This window comes from Uranotaenia lowii, chromosome 3 (genome assembly GCF_029784155.1).
Source record: "Uranotaenia lowii strain MFRU-FL chromosome 3, ASM2978415v1, whole genome shotgun sequence".
In the NCBI taxonomy this organism is placed as follows: Eukaryota; Metazoa; Arthropoda; class Insecta; order Diptera; family Culicidae; genus Uranotaenia; species Uranotaenia lowii.
This window is the reverse complement of record NC_073693.1, coordinates 251,243,454-251,268,869: the sequence shown is the minus strand read 5'-3', so window position 1 is coordinate 251,268,869 and position 25,416 is coordinate 251,243,454. Positions and strand designations below refer to the sequence as shown.

Genomic DNA, 25,416 nt, shown 5'->3' with positions numbered 1-25,416 from the left:
CGGTAATGAGTCTGTTCAGTAGATTTGATGCTAGTATCTTCCATTATATTTTGTAGAATTTGAAAAGACATCGACAGTTTGGTCAGAACAACAACAAAATTCACAAATATAAAGAAATGACATTTTTGGAAATATTTTTGGGCAAGAAGTTCTGAAACTATAAAAAATAAAAATTCAACTATACAGCTTTATCAATAGTAAAAAAAATTAGATAGAAATTGTTTTTTTTTTAATATTTCACTTTTCATTGGAACTCTCTAAACTGAAAGAAATGAGCAGAATAAAATCTGAAAAATAAAAAATCAGAGTTTTAATTTTCGAGTGAGAATTCCAAAATTCAACCTAGAAAAATGCTTTGAAATAATATGCATAATAGGAACTGTCATACGATTCTAATGACTGATTATCGATTTAAAATAAAAATAAAACATAAGATATGATTGGGAAATAACAAATCTTGTTTAAATTCTAAATCGGTTTCTCTGAGTTCATTGTGCCATACAAAAAAAATTTTGCTTAAGCATTTAAGTAAAAAACAGATATTTCTGGAAACAACGGCCATAAAATAAAACATTAGTTCAATTGCCACGATCTACACTTTCATAACTCTTATTGTTTATTTAGAATGTTTTGGAAAATTACGAACTATAGACAGTTCCAAAAATTATACATAAATACACTTTCTTTCGTAAATAAAAGAAAAAAAGATTTAAAAATTATTTTTTTCTAACATACTGCAAAATAGTGTTTTTTCAATTTATAATTCTTTTAGCATTAGTTTTTATGGGGTATGCGAAATCTCATACTTTTATTTGGACACCTCTAATCAGTTTCTGCATTTTTACCACTTTAGGCCAATCTTCCAGGAATTTTTAACACTTTCCGCTGGTTTCATGTATTTTCTTCATACCACTTCAATGCATCCTTGGAGTAGTGGAACAAAACGTGATCAAGCGTACAGATTCTAGGATAGTAATGCTGTTGAATTAAGAGTAACAACCTTATTTGTAACATTCTTGCACGTCAATTTTGCCATTTATTTTTGTTGAAGCACAGATGACACTGATATGAGTTATTAGACTGAGTCGATTTGGGGTCATTTTTGAATTTCTCAAACCCTGGGTCTAAAACGCTTCGTTATGGTTCAAAACTCATCCATGATTATTTGCAGAATTTTTAAGTAACGTTTTCATGCGTAAATTTGAACTTTGAGGATGGTATGAGAAAAATGAAAATTTTGTACTGAAAAATCAACATCGCTTTCGTTTCTTCTGTGCAACCAAGCCTGCTAATGGGTTTTGTGCCAATTTATTAATTTAACAAATAAAATTTTCCTCTGAACAACTTTGTCGAAGACCGTAACTTCGTATTTTATTAGGCAAGAAAGTTGTTAGCTGTTTAATGGGGGTATGTCCTTAGGCATTGATGGACAATAAAATCAATTGACACCACTGCTTGTGCGCCGCGAAGTATTGCATTAAAAGTGGTCATGCAATATCTCGTTAGGCATCCTGCAGTGGTGTCAATTGAATTGCTTGTTTATCAATGCCAAAAGATACACCCCTGATAAACAGCTAATAACTTTTTTAAGTAATAAGATACGAAGTTACGGTCTTCGACAAAGTTGTTCAGCGGAAAATTGCATTTGAAAAATTTATAAATTGGCACAAAAACTAAAAGCAGGCTCGGTTGTTCAGAAGAAACAATAGTGATGTTGATTTTTCAGAACAAAATATTGAATTTTCCCATACAAACCTAAAAGTCCAAATTTACTCATGTAAACGTTACTTAAAAATTCTGAAAAAAAATCATTGATGAGTGCTGAATCAAAACAAAGCTTTTTAGACCCAGGGTTTGAAAAATTCAAAAATGACCCCAATCGACTCAGTCTAATGAGTCATGTCACATGGCACTTAGAACAAACCTTTGAATATTTTCTGGCTATTTTTTTGTCAAATTTTACAGGTTCGCAATACCGACGATACGTGGCGAACCTTTAAAATTTCACAAAAAAATGCCCTGTAGGGAAAATGTACCTATTAATCCCAATTTTATCGTACAAATTGGCTTGTTTTTTATAAGTTGGGTGGCATTTTTTAACTGGGAGAGCATTTCTTCAAATCGATCGATGCGCACTCTGGAATTGATATTGCGTACTGTTGAAAAAATTATCCAAAAAGCGAAATCGAGTGTTCAATCAGTATGTCGAAGTATAAACATTGCAGTGCCTAGCCTAGTAGTAGTAAGAGAAAAAATAACGGGAATGTAGTTCCTTTCGAAACGAACCTTAAATAGCCATTAGAAGGGATAGGCTTTGTACACTCAATACTTATGTTCTCTTCTCTTTCTTATTTAACACTGGAACAATATGTAGGTAAATGTGTTTGTTGAAATGTTATGAAAAAAAATGATTCTCTTTGAGCAACGCAATTGTGAAAACAGTTTAAACCAATCTGTCGCCTTGATCGCTTTGCGCAGATCAAATCAAACCGAAATATAACAGTTGTTTCGTTTTTAAAGTTGGACAAAAGTGAACGCCGCGAGTTCTTAATGGTGTCCGAAAAGTGTTCCAGTCCCAAAACATTCCAAAAAATCATTTCTAATTTACTGCGCACTTCATAGAATTCATTAAACACAGGATCAACCCTCCAAGCATGAAGCAATCTGACACTCATCACTTCGTAGTTCAGTATGAATCGATCGGCACTGTCCATAAGAATAACTGTTTGCCTCTTTCTCTTCTGTAGCAACTTTAACTGAACGCTTTTACATATTCTGACTGCAAATCTTTTTCACTTCTACTTAGCTCTCAATAACTCTGACGTTTCAGAGCTGAAAAAGCAGCGATTCAATCCAAAGTGGGGCAAATGTAGAAAACAATTTAAAATTTACAAAATATCAAAGAAACTTGAACCAAATTTGTCCAAAACTGACGAATATCTGTCACAAATACTAACACAGGTGAAATTATTGTTGAAGTTCAGGAGTTTATTCTCAAATTCTGAAAAAATATCGTATGGCTTTTAATTTTTGAAAAATCAGACCCCGTTGGGCAAAATTCTGCAGGCTTCAAATTTCTGACGAGTTTAGACTTGAACCTTCAAACAAGTTCTTAAACTGACACGTTACGACTCAGGCTTGATTTCATTTAGATTATCCGACAATCTTAAATTGACTCAATTTCTGACAAATTTCATACCAAATTCAGAAAATATTTCTGACAAAAGCTTAAGTTTTGATTCAGTCTCAATTCTGACAAGTTTCAGACAAGATTTTCGACGATATTCACTTAGAAATTCTGACACAAACTGATTCAGACTTAATTCTGATAAGATTTCCGCTCAAACTTAATTTCTTGAATAAACTTGTATTTTCTGACAAACTCATACACGTTGGACCCAATCCGTCCTGTACTAAATTATTCTGAACAAAATATCTGACTCTCTGCACCTTCTGTACTACTAACTTGCACCTTAATGTGCTCTGTGCTTATGTGCTACTTACTTAGGGTATTTGAACTTAATTTTGATCAACTCAACGTTCCATCCTATCGCGACGCGAATTTTCGATATTACCAACACTCTATGCAACTTAAAAGACAAATTCACAATTCAATTTCTTTTTTCATGATAACTACCAAGCATCCCACCAGAGTCATGGTATTTGGAGCGGTTGCTTTGAACGGATTGAAAACCTCTCCCGTTTGCTTAATAGCAGAGGTAAAAGTAGATAAAAAAGTCTACATAGACATTTTGAAGAATCAGGTGCTTCCATAGATTCGGGCAAACTTCGGTGAACTCGAGAATGTTGTTTTCGATTTGTCGATTTGGGGTCATTTTCGAATTTCTCAAACACTGGGGTCTCAAAAGCTTCGTTTTGGTTCAAAACTCATCCATGATTTTTTGCAAAATTTTTAAGTAATGTTTTCATGAGTAAATTTGGACTTTAAGGTTTGTATGGGAAAATTGAATATTTTGTACTGAAAAATCAATATCATTTTTGTTTCTTCTGTACAACCGAGCCTACTAATGGTTTTTGTGCCAATTTATAAATTTCTTACAGAAAATTTTCCGCTGAACAACTTTGTCGAAGACCGTAAATTCGTATCTTATTAGACAAAAAAGTTATTAGCTGTTTAACAGGGGTATGTCTTTTGGCATTGATAAACAATAAATTCAAGCAGTGGTGTCAATTGAATTTATTGTTTATCAATGCCAAAAGACATACCTCTGTTGAACAGCTAATAACTTTTTTGTCTAATAAGATACGAATTTACGATCTTCGACAAAGTTGTTTAGCGGAAAACTTCCTTTAGGAATTTCATAAATTGGCACGAAAACCACCAGCTGGCTCGGTTGCACAGAAGAAACAAAAATGATGTTGATTTTTCAGTACAAAATATTCAATTTTCCCATACAAACCTAAAAGTCCAAATTTACTCATGTAAACGTTACTTAAAAATTCTGCAAAAAATCATGGATGAGTTTTGGACCAAAACGAAGCTTTTGAGACCCCAGGGTTTGAGAAATTCGAAAATGACCCCAAATCGACTCAATCTAATGCCCCGTACCTCTAAACGGACCCAAACCTAGCTGGAGGAGAACTTCAAAATTTGTGAGAAGGATCTTTGTCCTCCAAGCAGTCGGAATCAAACTCCTTTGACTATTTCATATGGACGTATGTTCAAGTGAAGGCCTGTGGATCTTTTTTTCTAAGTGTCGATTCTTCTCGGAGGCGTGGGCGTCAATGTCAGAGTCGTCTTGAGAGAATAGTTGAGAACAACCGAGGAATTGTAATTTGTTATATTTATCTACATGCCTGAATGAATAAAAAGGTTTTTAGATCATGTTAACATTAAGAAAACTTTACCTTGATGACAGATTTTCACATTTTTTTAAGGGTTCAACTGTATTTGAAACAACTATTAATCGATCACATTAAAACACAACTTTTTCGAAATTGAAACTTAATTTTATATTCAGTTAAAGTGCACATGTTTCGATACCAAAACACACTATTTGATGTTGAGATAGGTGAAAAATAACGTAAGGAGCAGTCGTAATTACAGGGTATGTAAAAATTAGGAGTACTCGCAAAATAAGGAACACTCACCCTAACTGCACTTCAATTTATCGTTTGTTTTTTTTTAAGTGAACAAATTAAGAAAACAGACTTTTTTCATAAATATATGGCTAACCGGGCAAGACCGCCCCGTGTCTAGATTTTTACATTGAATATGCAAACAATCCCTAAAACAGGCTATCCGGAATTCTTTTTTAAGAGAAAAAAAATATAAGATTTCTCGTAAAATGCCAAACGATTTTTGGCATATTAATCTGATATTTTTACTGGTGCAATCAAATTTTGTTATTTTTTCATATTAAGACTTAAGTTTTTTTCATTCTTTTGTCATAATTTTGCAGATTTTCTATCACATGCACATTTTTGAGAAATTTTTTACTCATATTTTTGTTATTTTTTTTAAATATTAGCCCTTTCACTCAATACGTGTGGGGTGGGGTAATTATGAACAAAATTACTTAGTTTTTTTTATACTACCAATATTTGAATGTTCGAATCTAACCAGAAATGAATGGTTAAATCCCTTCTTCATTTCAAGATTTTTATTCCATATTTTTGAATTGTAGCTTGTGGGCGTATAATGCCTGTTTATAATTATCCCGTTTGTTCATAAACACCCCCTTGTCTATGGGGTAACTATGAACACTGTTACGATTCTTGTCATGTTATAATTTTAAGTATTGGCTATATTCCTAGTTTTAAACCACATCCAAACACTGCATTGCATTAGTGCATTAGTGAAATTAATTGAATATTAAAATACACTGTTGAGAGTTTATGGGATATTTTCTGTTTTACATAGGTGGAAGTAATCTTTTCATATCCAGAAACCTATTAAATATTGTTTATAGGCTTATTTTCAAGATTTTATGAGTTGTTGTAAATTTGACTGTTAAAAGTAAATTTTATAAACCATCCAAAACGTGGAAAACGAGTATTCATAATTACCCCGTTTTTAAACCTTTATACGCATTAGAGTGTCATTTTGACACTATTGCAAGTTTGAAGGCTTGTTAAGCTTCAAAAACAAAAATTTCTTCGGGGACCCCAAATGATTTCAAAAGTTCTTGAATATAGTATCTTTACTTTTTTATGGACGAACCCCGGAAGCCAAGCTGAGAGAAGAAATAATGATGCGTGTCGTGACTAGCAAACGCGAACTACTATCGATAGAAAATTTCCAACCAAGAAACGCACGACACGCATCATTATTTCTTCTCTCAGCTTAGCTCTCTGCCAAAATTACCACACACTGTACCTACTCGAAGAGAAAACAAACACGTTCTGCTGGACGCGCTGCTTGTGGTTCAAGAAATTCAGGAATTATTTTTCGTTTATAATTATCATATTTTTGTGAAATCTCACAGCATAAATTGATGCAACTCACCAAATAGAATGTAGATTAAATTTGCTTTCCAATGAATATACTTTTGATTGGTCCAAACAAAGTAAAAGCACCGAAAATCCGGGTACAACCTGATGGTGGACCACAAAAACAGATGAAATTTCAATTTGTAAAAAAATCGCGCAAAGTAGTCAACTTTGAAAAATTACCGTTATTTCAATATATGCTGCATCAAAAATCTAAAGACAGCAAAATGTTAGAATTTTAATAAATATTTTACTACTACTAAGTTTTTACTAGCAATCGAATGAAAAGTAGGTTTTTCAGACCACTTTTTTGAACTTTTTGTGACCCTTTCATTAAAAAAAATTTAAAAAATATTTCCTCGCTTCATGATGTAGACATTAACTACAGCTTTCATATGCATTAGGCAAATTTTTTTTGGACGTGTAATGTATGAACTACTGCAGTTTTACTGAGGCATGTTTTTCCAGATTTTTTTTTTCCTTTCATGCTGAATAACGAGAAAACTAGTAGCTTAAACTATATATAGTTTTTTAAACATATTTTCCTGACATTACAAGGATTCTATTGATATAATTTTAGTTTAGATCGGTTGAACACGTTAAAAGTTATAACGATTTGAGCTTGTAGTGTCGAATTGACACTTCTAGTGAAGATTAGGGTAACGAAATCTAATGCGAATGAGGGTTAATAAATATGGTCTAAATATGAACACTGCTTTGTGAGTGGGTGAAATTGTTAAAAAAAATCATATCGAACCTCATGAAGCATCAATTACTGAACATTGAACTTTCAAAAGCAACATTTTATCTCCATTCACATTGACGAGGGAGTCAATTGATAAGACACGTCTCAAAGCGATTTTCGTTTCTCGAAGACATGAGTTTCGTTAACGGCTGTAACTACAAAATTTATATATTTAGGTTTGCAAGTTCATGGCCGTAAGAATGGTGGCAGTGGGTGGGTTTAGGGGTTAAATCCCACCCCCCCGTCCCTGAAGGTCCAAAAATGCTACGTGAATTTTTTTTTATTTAACATGAAATTTGAAATTTCTAACCAAATTTGGATTAACTACTAAAATTATTCAAGAGTAACAATAGTATAACAAGCTCGATACCAAACCTCGAAATCTCATTACAGGAACACAATTCTACAACAGTTTTTCAAAAAAATTCTCACTTGTTGATATTAATTGAGTCCTAAATATTGAATCTCAATAAAGATAGACTAAGCTTACCAGATTGTCGAGATTTTGACCAGATTTTCTCACTCTTTTTGCAAAATCAAACGGAAACTTCAATTGAGTCCTTAGAATGATGTATCTTGTGTCCAAATAATTTTTTTAAACAAACTTTGTCAAAATAAACATAATCGATTTCTGGAAGCCTGATTCTTCTGATTATTCGGAATCGCCTGATGTGTTTCGAAAAAAATAAAAAAGGGTTTCCCACGTGTTTTTATTTTTATTTTTAAAGAAGTTATTCCGAAATTTTCCAGCATATTCGCCAGATTTCTGAATTTTTTTTAAAACAATATGCCCTAATTTCGCAAGGTTTTTGGACAAAATTTCCTGGATTAGCGGAGCCCGGATACATGCGAAAAAATATCTAGAAAGTATCCAGTTTATTGTTCTTGATTTCCAGTTTGGATCATCATTGGTATAGAATCCGGCTTCGAACCATGGTGTGGCATTTCAATCTATAATGTGATAAATTTTTCATAATCGAAACTCATAATTTCTAAATATGATAAGTAAATATTAAATAAAACCATTTTGTAGATTTGGATCTGAAACTTTTATCCTAAATAAATATTCAGAGTTTATCATAAGAAAACTTCATGAGTCCAGAATTGAAAAATGTGAAACAATTTGATCATGGACAATTTTATTTGAATTTATAAGTTCAATAATTGAAAAAAAAAACCACAGTGAAAACCATAAATTAATAATCAAGTAGAAGATATCTGGTTAAAGGGTCTGATACAAACTTCGCTTTTGGTTTCAAATTTATAGGATTTCTAATCTGGAATTAGGATTCAGGTTTTAAATTTGGGCTCAAAATGTAAAATTCAGCCTTGGAACTAAAATCCAAGGTTTGTATTCAGATTAAGCTCAAATTTAAGTTTTATAATCAATAATTAAATATCAATTTTGAAATTCAATTAAGGGTTCAAATTGAAGGAGATCGCAGTTTCATAATTTCAAAATTAAAATTTTAATTAAAATTTGGATTGTAAAAACTTTAATTACAGGATTTAAATTATGAAATCAAACTTGTTCAACTTGTTTTTTTACCCTCAGGTTAAAATTCAGCAAGAAATTTCATTTAAAATTATTTACATATGTTGAAGATTCTCAAATTCAAAGGTTCTAACTAATATCTTAAATTCAATTGAGTATACAAGATAAGAAAATAAACCGTAAACCTATTTTTTTTATTATTCCTGAAAATTTGATACATTTTCAGCCATGCATAAATTAGTTATGCTTGTGTAAGTGAGTTAAATTTGTTTTTTCTGGATGAAGCGTTTACAATTTTTTGTTGTTGTTGCTGTATTCAATGTTATTTCTAGATCTTTAACTCACGGACATCAGCTCAGGAGGCAACTGGTTCACCAACTGAGCTATATCACAAATACCCATATTTTTTTAAGCTTCATGAAAAAATGGCACTTATTGGACTTATTTTCAAAAATAAATAACTTTTAATGCAAAATAACAGGAACCTGTATTATTTTTACTGCCGCAGCCCGTGGCGTAGAGGTTAGCCTTCATGTCTTCTAAGCCAGCGGGTATGAGATCGAATTCCGGTCACGGCACACATAGTACACTTTCTGTGGGTTGGTGGTTTTAGCGTTTGTAAGATGCTACCCTTCATATCCTCGAAAGATGTATGCTTAGAGCTAAGAAAAAAGAATCTCTTCGAGGAAACATCAAGTTTTATTGAGATCCTGTATGTGTTTGATTCAGTTTTTTAGATAGAATTGTTTCTAAATGTTTAAAAATGTATTTTTAAAATGTTTGTCGAAAGCTGAAAATCGGTCACTGTATGGACATTACGAAAATTTGTTTGTCACTTGAGAGTTTATTTTTAAGAATTTCTGTTAAGGTTGAAGAAGAATGCTTTTTAGCTGGAAAATTAATATTATGGGAACTACAAAATTCTTCGTCATGAAAATTTATAGAAAAAAATACGTCTTTCCGTAGAAAAGAGGGGTTCTCGTTATACCCCTATCTCCCCTATACCGTTTTTATTACTTTTGGGAGCACTGTAAGTATATATATTTTCTTTACAGTGTTCATTTGAGCTTGTCAATACTTAGTATAAGATATTTAATTATGTCTTCTCTTTTTAATAAAAACCTTTTGTACAATTTGTACATTTCAATTTTTCTCTCAAGCTCTAGGCTGTTACTGAGACGCAACATTCAATAGTAAACTACTTTTGTGGCATCTGCAAGGAAGACTAGTGATGGCGTTTCGCTTGTCATTGCCACATGTCCCGCTAGAGTGGTTTGATTTTTTTTTGGCTGAAGAGTAGCTCAAAAAAGTAAACAATTTGTCCGTCCTAAACAAAACCGGAACTGAAGGGCCATCAATTCTAATAAATCGATACCGATTAAACCACATGTCAAGGCAAAAACAACGCCGAGGAAGCAGAATTTTTCTTCCTATGGTTCGAGGACGCACAACAATGTACCTCGTCGTAGATACGTGGATTGGAAAACATAGGAAAGTACTTACATCACGCTGGACGCCCGCCGCTGGAGCACCCGCAGCGCCCCAATGTCCCGGTGGGGGGTCCTCGGCGGTGGGGTGAAGACGCTCTGGCTGCGATCGCGCACCGGATCCGCCTCCCGGTAGGTCCGGAAAATGGTGGCTATCTTCAAATTGAAGCACAGCATGGCCGCAACGGCCGACGATGTCGACGAAGCCCGATGCTGTCGACCTGCTGCTACTCTTTGCGGGGCTATCCTGACTGATGGACAACGCCGGAGGGTGCTTCCAATAAAAATTCTTCTCTCGTATAGGTATCCGGTAATAGTTCAGGATCGCTGCACAACTTTGTCTTGTACTCTTTGCTTTTCGAGGCGCTTAGTGGTTGAAACAACACCCAACATCCCACCTCAAATTGTGTGGGTGTTGCAAAGCACCGTTGAGGCACACAGCTGCACACGAAAAAGGGGCGAGGAGCAGCCGGGGCCAATTTGGTTACTCCCTATCGCTGCTGCAACCACTACCTACTGTCGATTCCGTCGTTGGAAAATCGTCCGGTAAAACATTTTAAGCAACGAAGCACATTTTTGCGAGGTGGGCTCACTCGGCTGCGAATGGATTATCTTCATAGTATAGTAGCTGCATTTCATGAAATCCTTACCGACATTTGCTCGTTGCTTTTTATGAGAAAACTTGCCCCCAAACCAGCTCTGCTGTGGCACGATTATTGCTATGGAACTGCACGAAAATGTTTTAAATGCTATCATCTGGTGTTAACAATCTAACAAATGCGAAGTACGGGTGGATTGATCGTAGTTGGTTAATTAATTATTTTTGCTTTATTGTTTCAGTTATCTTAATGAAACTTCTCCATGAAGTTACTATATAAATGTAAGGATAAAATAGGTTTCTAATTTGTATAACTTCGTCATCCTAAGTGTGGTTGCGTTAAGCCTAGATAATGATTATCCGGCTATGTTGAGTATCCAACACTTTTTTCATTCATTGGTAAAAAAGTCTAATGATATTTTCTGGAAAAAATGTTTTTCAATGGACTCTACAGTGAGTCACAATAACTTCTAAAAATTCTGAGATATTAATGTTGTTGAAAAAAAAAATGCGATTAAGAAAAAAATATTTTGAAGTTACAAAGTAATAAATTATCTTATACTTTAACATGATTAAACCTTCAAATAATAAAAAAAAAACAAGTCATTTTTACCAAATTTAAAAGGCTTATGTAAATTTCCAAAAAACATAAAATGCCTTTGTAAATTAAAATAAATATTACATTGAAACCGTTCCGCCTAATTAACCCTTTTCAATTTATAAATCATTATTTTATCAACTTCCAGCCATCAGCCAAGCATATCAAAAGTTACAAAGTCATTCGTTATGTTTATTTTTTCTAGAAACCAACGAACTCCTGATTTGAAACACAATTTACTTGAAGCATTAAGCCGAACCTGCTGCTTACCAGACAGCCGTTTGTTGTTTGTTGTGAAACGATTCTGCTACACATCGTTTCATGCAAAATTCATGTTAAATTACAGTAAATTTACTCAAATTAAAAAAAAAGCATGGTTTTTTCAGGGCTGCGTCATACTAAAGCTAGTTTTACAACACATTTGACAGAAACCTACATAAAATCAAATTTTGCATGAAATGTAAAGCTCAGATTTTTTGTTTGTGCACCACGAATGGGGGGAACTTTGATCACCGGAGTAACTTTGATCAACATGAAATTTTTGCAGATGATCGTTATTAACTAAGTCTGAATTAAAACATCAGAATACTGTTGTCTGGCTTAATTTGAGTTGAATTTTGAAAATTTTTATATCACTTAAATTTTAATTTTAAAGTTTTAAAATATCTGTTTTTCTCGATAGCATTTAGAAGCAAAAGGGTTATTTTATATGAAAGTTTAACTTGTTTACTTTGCATTGGTATAGTTGTAGAGTTATTTTTATGGTCATTATATGATATTTTTTGGATACTTAAAATGCGGACATTTTCTATGAGAAAGCCTGTATAGAACAAATGGTTAAAACCCCTATCAAATGGTTAAGTTTGAATAAAAACAAGAACATAGGAACAGTGAGAGGACCTCGGAAATTGCATGATGGTAAAATTTAATTTCTTTCTTAGGCCTAAAAATATCGAAAAATTTTAATAATTTTTTCCCCTAAATGTATGCAGCAACTTTGTCCATCTTTTGAGTATATTTGTTTTTGAAAGAAAACGCTAAAAAATTTAATTGTGTCCAAATAAATGAATACTGTGGTTAATGTTTTAAGCCTTTTGTGCTAATTGGCATCAAACTAATTAATATGAAGATGTTGAGATACGTTAAAACCATAGTGATCAAAGTTACCCCGAAACATGAAATCTGGAATTGTAACAAACATTTAGTTATAGCCACTAATTTCATTTGAACATTCTGCTATCAATGATCATGCTTTATACCCCTTACCTCAGTACAGATTTTAAATTTTTTAGAGTAACAAAAATCAACCCCTTCCAAAGTATTCGAAAATGAATTAAAAAGGGAATCAATGTCTCCCCAGTTTATGATACTTTGTTTATCGTTTATGAAGAGTCATGTTAACTCAACGGCCTAAATTACCTCATATTGTGCTGATGGCCGACTAAATCAAATGAAAATATAAACTTTTCACTTACAAAAGGCTGGTAAATTTATTTTTTTTATTTATTTTTTTTTTGTTTCGATTATAGTCGTTTTATCATCTTCATGGCATTCGCGACATTATCAACGTTGCAGTTGGCGGATCGTTATTGAAAAACTTATCCGGTACAACTGTGTTCGATGTTTACTCTTGGGCTCGAACTCGCGGACATCGGCTCAGAAGACAACAGACTTGCCAACTGAGCTTTATCATAAGCCCATGCTGGTAAATTATGAAGCAAACATTTTTAACGGTGAATTATCACTTCATTAGTTTTATCTCGAAACTGGAATGTTTTATAAAAATGTTAGTTAAAGAAGAACAACTTTGCCGTTGTAAAAAAAAATGAATTTTTTACCTGATGATACTTGTTACTAGAGATGTACCGAATATTCGGCGCCGAACATCGCCGAAAAACCGTTAAGCCGAATATTCGGCTCACCGAATAGTTGAGCTAAGTATTCGGCCGAATATGCCGAATATCTACTACAGACTTGTAAATTTTTTCTAATAATTTTGAATAATTTAGAAAATATCCAAAAGCGATGTTGAAAAAGCTACACAATCATTAAAAAATTATGGTTTCAGCAAAACATCTAAGGTATATCCTAGGTAAGGTGAACATCTATGGTAATTCTGACAAGTATCGCATTATACTTTGATTATAGTTTATTTAAGATTTTCCGGATATATTCAGGCTTGCCCATAAGTCCAATAAAGATTTCAGATAAGTCAAATCTGGCCGGGATGTCCAAATATTGTTTAAAACTTTTTGAATTTGCTTGGGTTCATTTGCTAAATTATATAAAAAACTCAAATTTCTCTTTGAATTTTTTTAGATTTTGTGTTCAAATCAATTTTTCAAAAATTTCATAATAAACATTAATTTTTCCCATTTTTTTTTTTTTCAAAAATCGTCTTGATTGCCTGACCGTGTTGAAAGTATAAAGTGCTTAAGGTTAAAGATCATCTTTTTATTCTTTTTTTTTATAGGAATTTAACCAATTAAGGTCGTTCTTCCTCGGGCTAAAGATCATCTTTCATTTCGTCATTTTAAAGATATCTTTCTCAAATTCGACCTTTATCTAATTTAATATCAAAGAAGCAATTTCAAATAACTTGGCGCCTGTTTCGACATGTTTTGTCTCTGATTTCACAGAAATGCAATCTCTTCGGAGGTAAACGCAATAGAAACGACTAGTCATCTGATATCTTTTCAGTTATTGGTGACATTTTAAAAATCAGAAAGACCCGTACTTAAAAAATATTTTGTAATACATCATCCGATATTTTAAAAATCAGAAAGACCCGTACCTAAAAAATATTTTGTAATACATCATCCGATAATATCATCTTGTTGAAAATAATCTACTAAAACATGAGGGGCATTAATATGAAAGAAATAGAAGGCATTGATATAACCACTTAAGTTTTCTTCATTAAAAACTCAATAGAATATTGAACCAAATATTCGTTTGGCCGAATAGTTGAAAAGGTCATTTTTCGGTATTCGGCCGTTCGCCGAATACCACTATTCGGTACATCTCTACTTGTTACTTTTATTTTTTTTTTATTCTGTTTTGAAACCTACAATCATAAGCCTTTGAAAAATATTTTTAAGCAATTGAAAATCTCAAAATATCATAAAATGTTCAAGCCAAAAAATGTATTAAACTTTTTTTCAATTTTTTATGAAAATTTTAAAACGACTTAAAAAAACTTAAAAAAACAAAAAAAACTAAAAACAAAATAATAATACTACATGAAAACCAAAAGTTGATTTTGTATTAACTTATTCTTCGTCATTCAATCAAGGATCCGTAATATCTGAATCCTTGGAACTGGATCGTAGCTCTATCATTCAGTTGTCTACATCGAGTTCAATTTGCTGCTAGATGAAAGGTGATAAGAAGACTTTTTTGCTGAAAAATTAATACTATAGAAAGTACGGAACTCATCCTCATGAAAATTTATTTAAGAAACTACGTACTTTTGAAGAAAAGTGGAGTGCTTATTATGCCCCGAGTGCTCTTTATGCTCTAATCTCCCTTACGACTTCCGGCCTTATTATGTGATCAATAAACAGAAAGTTCTAAATATTGAAACGGACCAATATTTCTAGTATTATGAAACAATAAAAAATCTCAATGTTTTTTCACTTGTGTCTTTTCGTCAAGGCGCTGTTCAACACAACACTTTTGAAGAATTTTTGTATTTAAATTTTCACTCTACAATGGATTTTTTCATAAATCAAGAATTTTCCATCTATCCAAGCGTTTGGCTTTGGATTTTGTAAAAAAAATTGTATAAACGACTGCTTTTTCAATCACTGATTTTAAATACAGTTATTAAATTAAACTTATAATTAAAAAAAAATCTCGAATGTATGTTTATACTGTGATAGTTGGTCTATTTTTCGTACAAGGTTCAAACAAAAAACACATTGTCATAGCCAGTGCGCACGCTTCGCATTTCAATAAAATGTTTTTTTTATTTCTTTTTTCTCAGGGATTTTAAACTAGGTTTTTCTATAAACTTATGAATTAACGGTTCGGTTTGTTAAACCCATTTTCTGATAATCAAAATTTAGAAGAAACAAAGGTTGGTAACCGTATGAGAATAAGCAGAAGAATTCTTCAAAATTCAAAAAAAGTCAAAAATATACTACGTCTCAAATATACTAATATTAATCAGGGACTATCAAATCAAGCCAAGTGTTCACGAGTGCCATTGAAGTTGCAATCTCAGGTCTTCTAAAGTTAAGCTTTCTAGATTATATTCTTGCATTTTTATCTAAAATCTGGAAAAAACGGGTATTAAATTTCGGAATTTTCAATTAATAAACAGAGCAATCTCTGCAAAAATGCTGGTGTTCTGGTTGCTAAACAAAAACACATAAAAGTTATATTCCATCAAGTCACATCAGCAGCATTAATATTTTATTTAAAAATTTAAAAAAATGTTTCGATGATTTAAGATTGAAAACATTGTCATTTGACGCAAAAATAATAAATTTTGTTAACTTAGTTTGAGTTTTTGGATGTTGCTCAAATTGGGAAAATACCAGGCACAATCCGGGTTTTTTTTCTCGATATCCGGGCAACAGGACCGACTGTTTTTTTCTAGTTCACTGATGTTCCTGTGATTTTTTTTAGAGGATTCCAACCCCACCTTTAGATATGCCCCATGGAATTGGAGTTTGAGGATTTGGAGGAATTTTGGGATATTTCACAGTAGTTTAAAATATGAGCAATTTCCTCGGGTTTAGTAGCGTGTTGGATCTGGTTACCTCGCGACCGATTAAGTTTCTTCACGAATGGTTAGAATTCATGTTATAGAATGTTTGAATGAGGTCTTTGACAATGTTTTTTTATAATTTCGAAAAAGTAACCCTGTAAAAGGATGCAAATGAAAATTTACAAGGAATTTTTATTAAGCAATTCACATTCAATGATTTAAGGTGGATATGAGTAGTCAAGCTAAGCTAAGCTAAGCTAAATCTTTAATTTAGAAAATCTTTGGCTAATCACTCAACATTATACAGCTGACCGATTGATCAGTCTACATTTTTAAGCTCTTTGTTTCAACTTCTATGTTGATTCCTTATTAAAAAGAACACAGATTCTTACCAGCTAGGAAGCAATCTAAAAAAAGTATATGTGGTAATTAAATGCAAGTAACACAGTTTTTATATAATATTTTTTGTGTAAACATTAAAGGATGAAAAGCCCACTAATCATAACAGCGCGCAAGACGGAAGCATTTATTTGGAAAACTATTTAAAAGACACCCAACAAACATGAAATGGTATGAAAAATGACTTAAGTCGGTTACAATGGTGATGCAAATTACAATTGCACACTGAAGAGATCGTTTAAAATGTCGTCTGAAGTCAGTTCAAATCGGATATGATAAGAAGTCCACCATGTTCGTAAATTTTGAAATGATTTTGCTCTTACGCGAGTATCATGTGAGAAAATCATCGTCATGTTCTCTCTGCAACCAGCAGTGCATCCAGATGGCTTAAAATCAGCTGCGAATTGACCAGTGAGAGAACTGGGAAATATTGTCGCTGGCAACGATTTGAAGGCTATGAGAGTAAATTCTTACGCTCTCTTGCATTCTTCCGATAGATACGAATAAAGTATCGCATACCGCCCAATTGGTGTATTTTGCGTCGCTTAACACGTTCGTCGCCACGCTCATTTTGGTAGTTTTATAAACCGGGCCCAAAGAAATTTTCGGAGCGAGAAAGAAAAGAGGAAGATTCAAGATTGGCGTGTCTCTAAACAGAGCGGCTACTATGAGTAAGAGAGCGTCACACGTTTTTTGATGTGACGGGGCCTCCCAGGAAATACACCCGTCACCCGAATTTGGGTCCCATGGCGACGAACGTGTTAAAAAAAAAGAAATTTATGTATGTATACTGCCTCCACTTTGGTAGACAAACGCTGTTTTTTTCAACTTTCATACGACTATTCTATAATGTACATGGATCGTATATCAAAACAATCATAGTTGCTATCATAATTGCTAGATTTCGAACCGAATGGTTCAGTGATATAAACTTAAATGAACTATCCATCAATTTCTTCTCAAACCGACCTGAATCCAGAAAAGTGAGATAATCTAATAATCGGAAAATCAAACATCCGCTAGGTTGAGGGCAATGTTATTCGTCCATAAAACAAGTTAAATGATCAAATTCAGCAACACCAAAATGAGTGCATGGTCCATTCTCAAAACACTGACGGGTTGAAAATAAAGTTCGTCTTTAGCCATGAGTGAATCAGCACGGAAGGGCGAAACGACGCGACGGCGCGGAGGTCAAAGGTCAGCCCGATTCTAGAGCAAATGTTTGCCAGCGGAAAATGAGTCGAATTTTTCCTTCCGGCTACTGTGGGTCTGCTGCAGTCTCTTCTCTATCCGATTCCAGAAAGAAGCCGTACAAGGTTCCAGGAACTTCGAGATAAAACTTGGCGCAAGTTGGTAGAAGGTACGGACGGGGCCACCACAATTTGTTCCGAGGAAATGGGAAAACTCGAAACGGATGTCTATGAGCAGCAGAAGCAGGAAGCAAAAAAAAACCTGTGGGTCTGATGTGTTTGACCTGGTTCAAATGGAACACTCGAGGACTGAAGACGACAACGCGGAAGCATCGCGACGCTTTTGAATGGTAGTTTTTTTTGCGATCGAGTGGATTAAATTACAATTTTTGCACCCAATTTTTGTTTCTCTCATCCACTTTTAAGTGAAGTTTAGTCTTGTCTCACGGCTCAAGGATTACTGTTAATATTTAGTTTTGTCAGGAAGATACAGGAATTGAAAAAAATAATATAGAATAGAATATTTCTTGATTATCAAATAACAAATACCCATACCCTTAAATCAGAAAAAAGGAGAAAGTAAATCTCTGCTAGAAAATGTCACCCATTTTTGCTATTAATCAGCAAAAAAAGTAAACCGGCTGCAGCCTTCCCAAAATTTCGAGTACCACCTACACAAATTCCCACAACGCTTAGTACTCTGTCAATCAATTATGTCAAAGGTGCCGAGTTGTAAACATCCCGCCCGATAACTTCCTCCTGATGGTGGGTGGCAAACTTGTTGTGTTGTCACAGAGTGATAGCTGAAGCAAAGCAAAGTGGAAGTTCATCTGAGCAAAAACAAAATACCATAACTGCCACCAGGCGTTCAAGTTTTCACTCACAAAAACGACAACTTCAAGGTAATTGCTTCAGTTCTGGGATTGTTGGAGAATTTCTTTTGGAAAAAAAACTAGTCTTTCACTTGAAAAGCAATCATGTTTCCCAAATTTCATAGAAATACCACTTTATTGGATATTTACAAATAGCTTCAAGCGGATATCCCAACGTCCCAAGAATTTGGGCTATATAAAATTGCGTTACGCCACTTCCCACGTACTTTCCTTAAATACATTCAGAGAGTTGAATCTCAACCATCAGGATGCCCACTTTTTGCTCGAGCGATTCCGGGCGGTAACAATTTAAAAGTGGCAGGATTAACTTTTTAGCCGAACGACACCAGAATAGGAGAATGGTCGTACGTTCATCATCCCATGATGTTCATTAGAAATTTTTGGCGTTGAATTAAAGCTTGGGAAGTTGTTTTTTCGGCATTTATTTTTTGAATAAATTGAAAGCATTCAAAATTTTTGGAGCTGGAACGGTGATTAAAAGGCGAACACGAAGTTATTGCGACACATTCAACAGGGCATAACTTTTTAACCATTGGATAAAAATCAACCTAATTTTGCACACTTTTTCATTGATGTGTATTGTTTACATGCTGTCAAACTCGAAGTCGTGCTTTTCGATTCAACTAAAATGGAGGTGAACAAACGCAAGGCGAAAAAACCAATTATTTTCCAAAACACCTGGAATTTTCTGACCTGTCGCCCCGGCAGTTGGGAAAAATATTGAACATTTACCATTCAACCGTCTCCAGAGTGTTGAAGTGGTTCCAGAAGCAGTTGATGTTGAACTACGGCAAAGGAGCTGGAAGAAAACCGGGAGAACCGAGAACCGAGAACAGAAAGACGGAGGGAAAGGTGAAGCAGATGACTAAAGCAAATCCCAAGCCCAATCCTAAAAAGATCAGCATGTCGCAGAGTTACGTCCAGAATCCAAAGAAGAGAGCTGGACTACATATATACATACAAGATAGAGAACTTACCAAATCGCAATGAGCGGCAACAATCGACGACTAAAACTCGAGCACGGAAGCTCTACGAGAAGATGCTGACAAAATATGGCTGCTGTGAGATGGACGACGAAATGTATAAAAAAGCCGATTTTAAGCAATTTCCTGGGTAGGAGTTTTTCGCCGGCAAGAGCAGGTTCGATGTGGATAACAAATTAAAGAAAAAGAAAATGTCGAAGTTCGCCTCCAAATATCTCGTTTGGCAGGCCATTTGTCTTGCGGACTGAGGAGTGATCCTTTCGAAACAAAAGGCACAGTAAATGGCGAGATCTACAAATCTGAGTGCCTCGAGAAGCGCCTTTTTCCATTCTTGCAGCAGCACGACAAAGCTCTGCTATTTTAGCCAGATTTGGCATCATGCCACTATTCTTAAAGTGTCCTGGAGTGGTATGAGGCCAATTCTGTCCATTTTGTACCAAAGGACATGAACCCTCCAACCTGTCCAGAGCTGCGCCCGGTGGAGCAATACTGGGCAATAATGAAGCGGGAACTTTGAAAGAGGAAGAAGACAGTCAAAGTCGAGAAGGACATGTTAAGAAAATGAAAAAAAAACTGAGAAACTGGTACCGGATGACACTGCACAGTGGTCCAGATCAAACATTTAGCGAGAAAAAATTAATAACACAAAATCGGTACGGTCAACAAAGTTACTTCATATAACAAGCGCTTTCTTTTTAAAAGGTGAATTGTTAAGAAGTGTCGTGTGTGTGTTTCCTCAAAAGATACAATCTATAGATTATCTACTTAATATTCTATCTATTCACCGAAAGAAATTAGTATCTCGAGTTTCCACGGTATTAACACGTCCTAACAATTCACCTTTTAAAAAGAAAGCGCTCGTTATACGCAGTAACTTTGTAGAACAAATGATTTGTCTAAAACGTACCGATTTTGTGTTATTAATTTTGTCTCGCTAAATGTTTGATCTGGACCACTGTGCACTGTAAAGACTTTGATGAAGGGCATCAGGCGAAAATGCGTTCAATTTTACACTCAATGCTCTATCGACTAATTTTTCTTTTAATTTTTTAAGTAAATGTATGTATAAAACTACCCTGAAATTTTGGTTTGATTCTAAATATTATAAGAAAATTGGCATGACATTTTCGGTGTCGCAATAATTTCGTGTTTGCCCTATATCCGGTGAATGTCGAAGATTCAATGATACGCTTCGGTGAATGCAGAAGTCATTTTTTTTGTCCAAGCACATCAGCAGCGTTCAGCTCGTTTACAAAGCATTCGGAAAAAATAATTATTTTTTCAAAAACAACTTAAAAAAACAAATTTTTGACTTTTAAATTAAAACTGAATTGAAGATTTTTGTAGAATATTTTCTAAATCCAAATCCATTCAAAAGATGAAAATTCCATTTAAAGGATGCTGTGCTTATATTTACGATAGGATATTTTCATAAATATGTAATAGAGACACGGCATTATACCGGTTTGAAAAAAGTCGGGATACCAATGCTAAATTTTGCAACTCTGCATCAATTTCTACACAAGAAGGTACAAAAATTAGTAGGGGAGAGTGAAGAATCATGAGCCACTATTTTTCTTTGCTCCATAACTTTTTTATTATAAAAGGTAAAGTGAAAAAGACAAGTGTGATGGTTTCCTACATTTTCAACATACCATTTGACAATTTTTTTCAATTGTTTTTCCACGAATTCTAACTGTTTCGAAAAAAGTATTTTTTTTTTGAAAAATATTGGGGATTTGTGGGCCACCAAATCGAAAGTGATAAAAAAATGCAAAGTTTATTAGTTTACCCAAAACTGTAATTTCATAATTCATTGAGGAATTTCAAAGCAATTTCAGATGAAGAAATTTAAAAAAAAAAGTTGGGTATGATCGAATAATTCCTTAAACCTGGCTCGTGAATGTTTTGGCAAAATTCCTAATAAAGGATTTATGTTCGTCTTTATCTCGTACAATAATTGGCAAAATATTTTTCATAACTCTCAATTTGGAATAAGAAAACTTTACAGGAATGGACAACGTATTTGATGTTATAAATGTGTATAAAAACGTCAAAATACAGATGGCCCAAGATACCCCATGGTATGTGGCCCATGATTCCTTACAAGCAATGATTTGCAAATTTGTTGCGTTTGAGTGACTTTTTAATGTTTCATGAAAAATTCCTTTTCCACTTGAAATTGCAAGACAAAACTAGGAGGATCGGCATATGAGCATATTTTTATTATGTACTTTAGGTCTCCCACCGATGAAAATTTACGGGTGGATGTTTAAATATGTAAGTACATATTTCTAGCCTAGTTAAATTAAAGAAGCATTTGTTGCTTACACAAGTAAACAACATATAGAAAAATATGCTTACGCAGAGCAACAACGATGACAGTTGGATTGAGATTTTTATCTCAACACAAATCCGAGATATTCAAAGTGGCCCACGTTTCCCCATTCCCAGTTCTATTCTCCTACTGCCAGAAAGGAACTGTTTCACATAGAAAAGTTTCTCGTATTGAAATACCATCCCATGTCAAATTTGGTTTAATTTGCGTAGTAAATTCTTGAGTTATGCATAACCTTGAAAGGAAGTACCATCCCCCTTTCCGTTCTCCCCATTGAATGGAGGAATGAGAACTTAATATTCATAAAACTATTTTTCATACTCAAATACTTTTTGATGCCAAATTTGGTTTCATTTGCTCGATTCATTCTCGAGTTATGCAAAAAATTTGTATGGAAGCCCACCTTTCCCCCTTTATATCTTTACGCTGAAAAAATAAAGGATGGGGCTTCAATTTATAATAGAAACATTTCTCTATCCAAATACCCTCACATGTTAAATATGGTTCCATTTGCTCGATTAGCTCTCCAGTTATACTGAAAATTGTAAGGGAGACCTCTCCTTCCCCTTTTCATCCACATCTTCGAAGGAATGAGGGATACCAAATATTGATGGAAGCATTTCTCGTACCCAAATATCGTTCCATGCCAAATTTGGTTCCAGTTGCTGATGAAGCTCTCAGGTTATGCAGTGTAAATTGTATGAAACTCCCCTCTTTCCTTTCTCCCCGCTGGAAGAAGGAAGGGGTCTCAAACAATCATTAGAACATATTACGTTCCCAAATACCCATTCATGCCAAATTTGGTTCCATTTGCTTATATAGTTTTTGAGTTATGTAAAAAATTATAAAAGAGGCCCTTCCTCCCTTCTTTATATCTCTCACTAGAAAAAGGGAGGGATCTCAAATAATCAAAGAAATATTTTTCGTATCCAAATACCCTCCCATGCCAAATTTGGTTCTATTTGCTTTATTGGTTAGTCTCAAATAACCATTGAAATACTTTTTGTATCCAAATGCCTTCCCGTGCGTAATATGGTTCCAATAAAGGGTGATACGAAAAATTTGGTGAATATCAACTTGACGTATTTCTTTCAATTTTGCATTTAAAAATCCTGAAAACCCCTCATTTTGAAGGTGTGTGTGTGTGTGTAGAATGTTGCTCCTATTTTGATTTTGGAATTCATTCTTCAGTTGTCAAAATGCCGTCCAAGGATGAAAAGCTGCGTATCAAAATTTTGCTCGCGCATCGCGAAAATCCGGGCTACTCGCACGCAAAGCTGGCAAAATCGCTTAATGTTATTAAAGTTAAAGTAATTAAAGTGTTTGGGGAACGTTTGTCGAAAGCCAGGAAGTCTGGATCGGGGGGAAATCGAAAACCGGAAGCCGCTGAGACGACAAAGAGAGTTTCCGGTTGTTTCAAGCGAAACCCTAACCTCTCTCTCCGAGATGCCAGAAATAAGCTGGGTGTATCGTCTTAAACCGTGCATCGAGCTAAAAAAACGAGCTGTCGACTAACAAGAAGGTAGTGACTTCAAATCGCGATAATAAACAAAATACGACGGCCAAAGCGCAATCCCGGAGGCTGTACACGACGGTGCTGACGAAGTTTGACTGCGTGGTAATGGACGACGAAACCTACGTCAAAGTCGACTACAAGCAGCTTCCGGGACAGGAGTTTTATACGGCAAAAGGAAGGGGAAAGGTAGCAGATATTTTCAAGCACATAAAATTGTTAAAGTTCGCGAAAAAATATATGGTTTGGTAAGCCATCTGTACCTGTGGCTTGAAAAGCAGCATTTTCATAGCTTCCGGGACTGTCAACCAAGAAATTTACGTGGAAGAGTGTTTGAATAAACGTCTGCTGCCTTTCCTGAAGAAACACGGTTGTTCCGTACTGTTTTGGCCGGATTTGGCATTTTACCATTACGGTAAAAAGGCCATGGAGAGGTACGCCGCCAACAACGTGCAGGTGGTTCCCAAGGACAAGAACCCTCCCAACACGCCAGAGCTCCGCCCAATTGAGAAATACTGGGCTATTGTCAAGCGGAACCTAAAGAAGACCAAAAAAAAACTGCTAAGGACGAGCAGCAGTTCAAGGCAAACAAGGTGGCTGTACAAAATCTGATGGCAGGGGATAAGCGTAAGGCCCGGCAATTCGGATTTGGAAAAGCGGAAGCCTAACTGAATATGTTTCCTGAATTTTATACCAATTAAACTTGGAAAGGAAATTTAATTTGATTTTTTAAATAAACGATTTCACCGATTTACACGCATTTTCCCTTGACCAAATTTTGATCGTATCACCCTTTAAGTATGTGATTTTAAATCTGTTATTGAATAAGAGGACAATCTATTACAAGAAAAACCGTATTTTATAAAATTTGAAAACGCCTTTTGATTGTTCGAATTTTATTTCTCAACACGTCACTTTAAACGTGAAACTTGTCAAATTGTAGCTTTTTGTGACAAATGGTTTTCTGTTCATATGAAAATTATTGGTAAATTTTTGATAAAATATTTTACACAGCACAAACCAGCAAAGTTTTTACGTGAAACAGTACCAAAACTTCTTACAAGAACTTGGATATCCTCGCAAAATAAATAATGAATAACTCCTACTGCCTTCTCGTCATCATTCGCCTTTACCCGAGGGGGTGCAGATTCATCAGATAGACAAATAGATCCGGTAAAAAGCACTTGAACAGCACTTTCAATCCGAGAAGAGTCCGTCCGTCATTGAGAAATGATATTAAACGTGGCTGAATCACGTGGCCCAACCGCTTTCAGAAGGTGAGTGGGATGGTTTGGATCGGTTGAATCTTCTGGGCTGATTACATATAATTCAAGACTGAACCCACCCACCCGGTTTGGATGTTTACCTGGCTGACTTATGAAAGCGAAATGAGGAAGGAGTCTGACTACAGTGTTCTACAAGCGCGCCCGGAGATGATTGAATCCAATCTGGTTGCGAACAAGTGGCCCTGGTGGTTTATCTTATTGAGTATTTTATGAGTAAGTGTTTCCGACAGAGAGCTCGGCCAGGCGCTGAGGTAAATGGGAGCAAAGTTGATGGTAAGTGAAGATTAAATATAGATCCTATTACGATGCATCTTGCCGTAGAAGGATAGAAGACAATGTTTTATCCATTGCAGCAGCAGCAGCACCATTCGATAACAAAGATAAAAATAACGTTTTCATTTATGCGAGTGAACAAACGTAACTGACAATTGATAGTGACTAATAGATAAAACAAGAACCAAAATACTTCTTTTCAGGGTGTGAATAGAAAACTGAGAATATGAGACACTGATTCAAATAAATTGGAAAATGTAAGTATTATTTGAATCACCGTACATTTTCTATAACGATAAAAATGGTAACAAATTTTGAAAACCAATTGACACTATACAGAATTGGTTGGTAGGCCTAATGGAAGTATTAGGCCAATTGGATTTTTGACAACCTAACGTTGATTCAGTCTAACATCCATCCGGCCATTTTTTCAAAACAATTTTTTTTA

At 34.5% G+C, this 25,416-nt stretch overlaps 1 protein-coding gene across 8 annotated transcripts in view; it reads right to left on the bottom strand.

Annotated features, from left to right (window-relative positions):
* The window catches only part of LOC129750729 (GTPase-activating Rap/Ran-GAP domain-like protein 3), a 599,756-nt gene that overhangs the window by 110,514 nt on the left and 463,826 nt on the right, over nt 1–25,416 (bottom strand). The window contains exon 1 of one of the 8 annotated variants that reach the window (XM_055745739.1): nt 10,197–10,922. The exons of the other annotated variants lie outside the window; for them this stretch is intronic. Coding sequence (XP_055601714.1) covers nt 10,197–10,357 — 161 coding nt within the window. The 5' untranslated portion in view covers nt 10,358–10,922. Of the gene's footprint in view, nt 1–10,196; nt 10,923–25,416 lie in introns of those variants that run through there. 8 annotated transcript variants of the gene reach the window in all.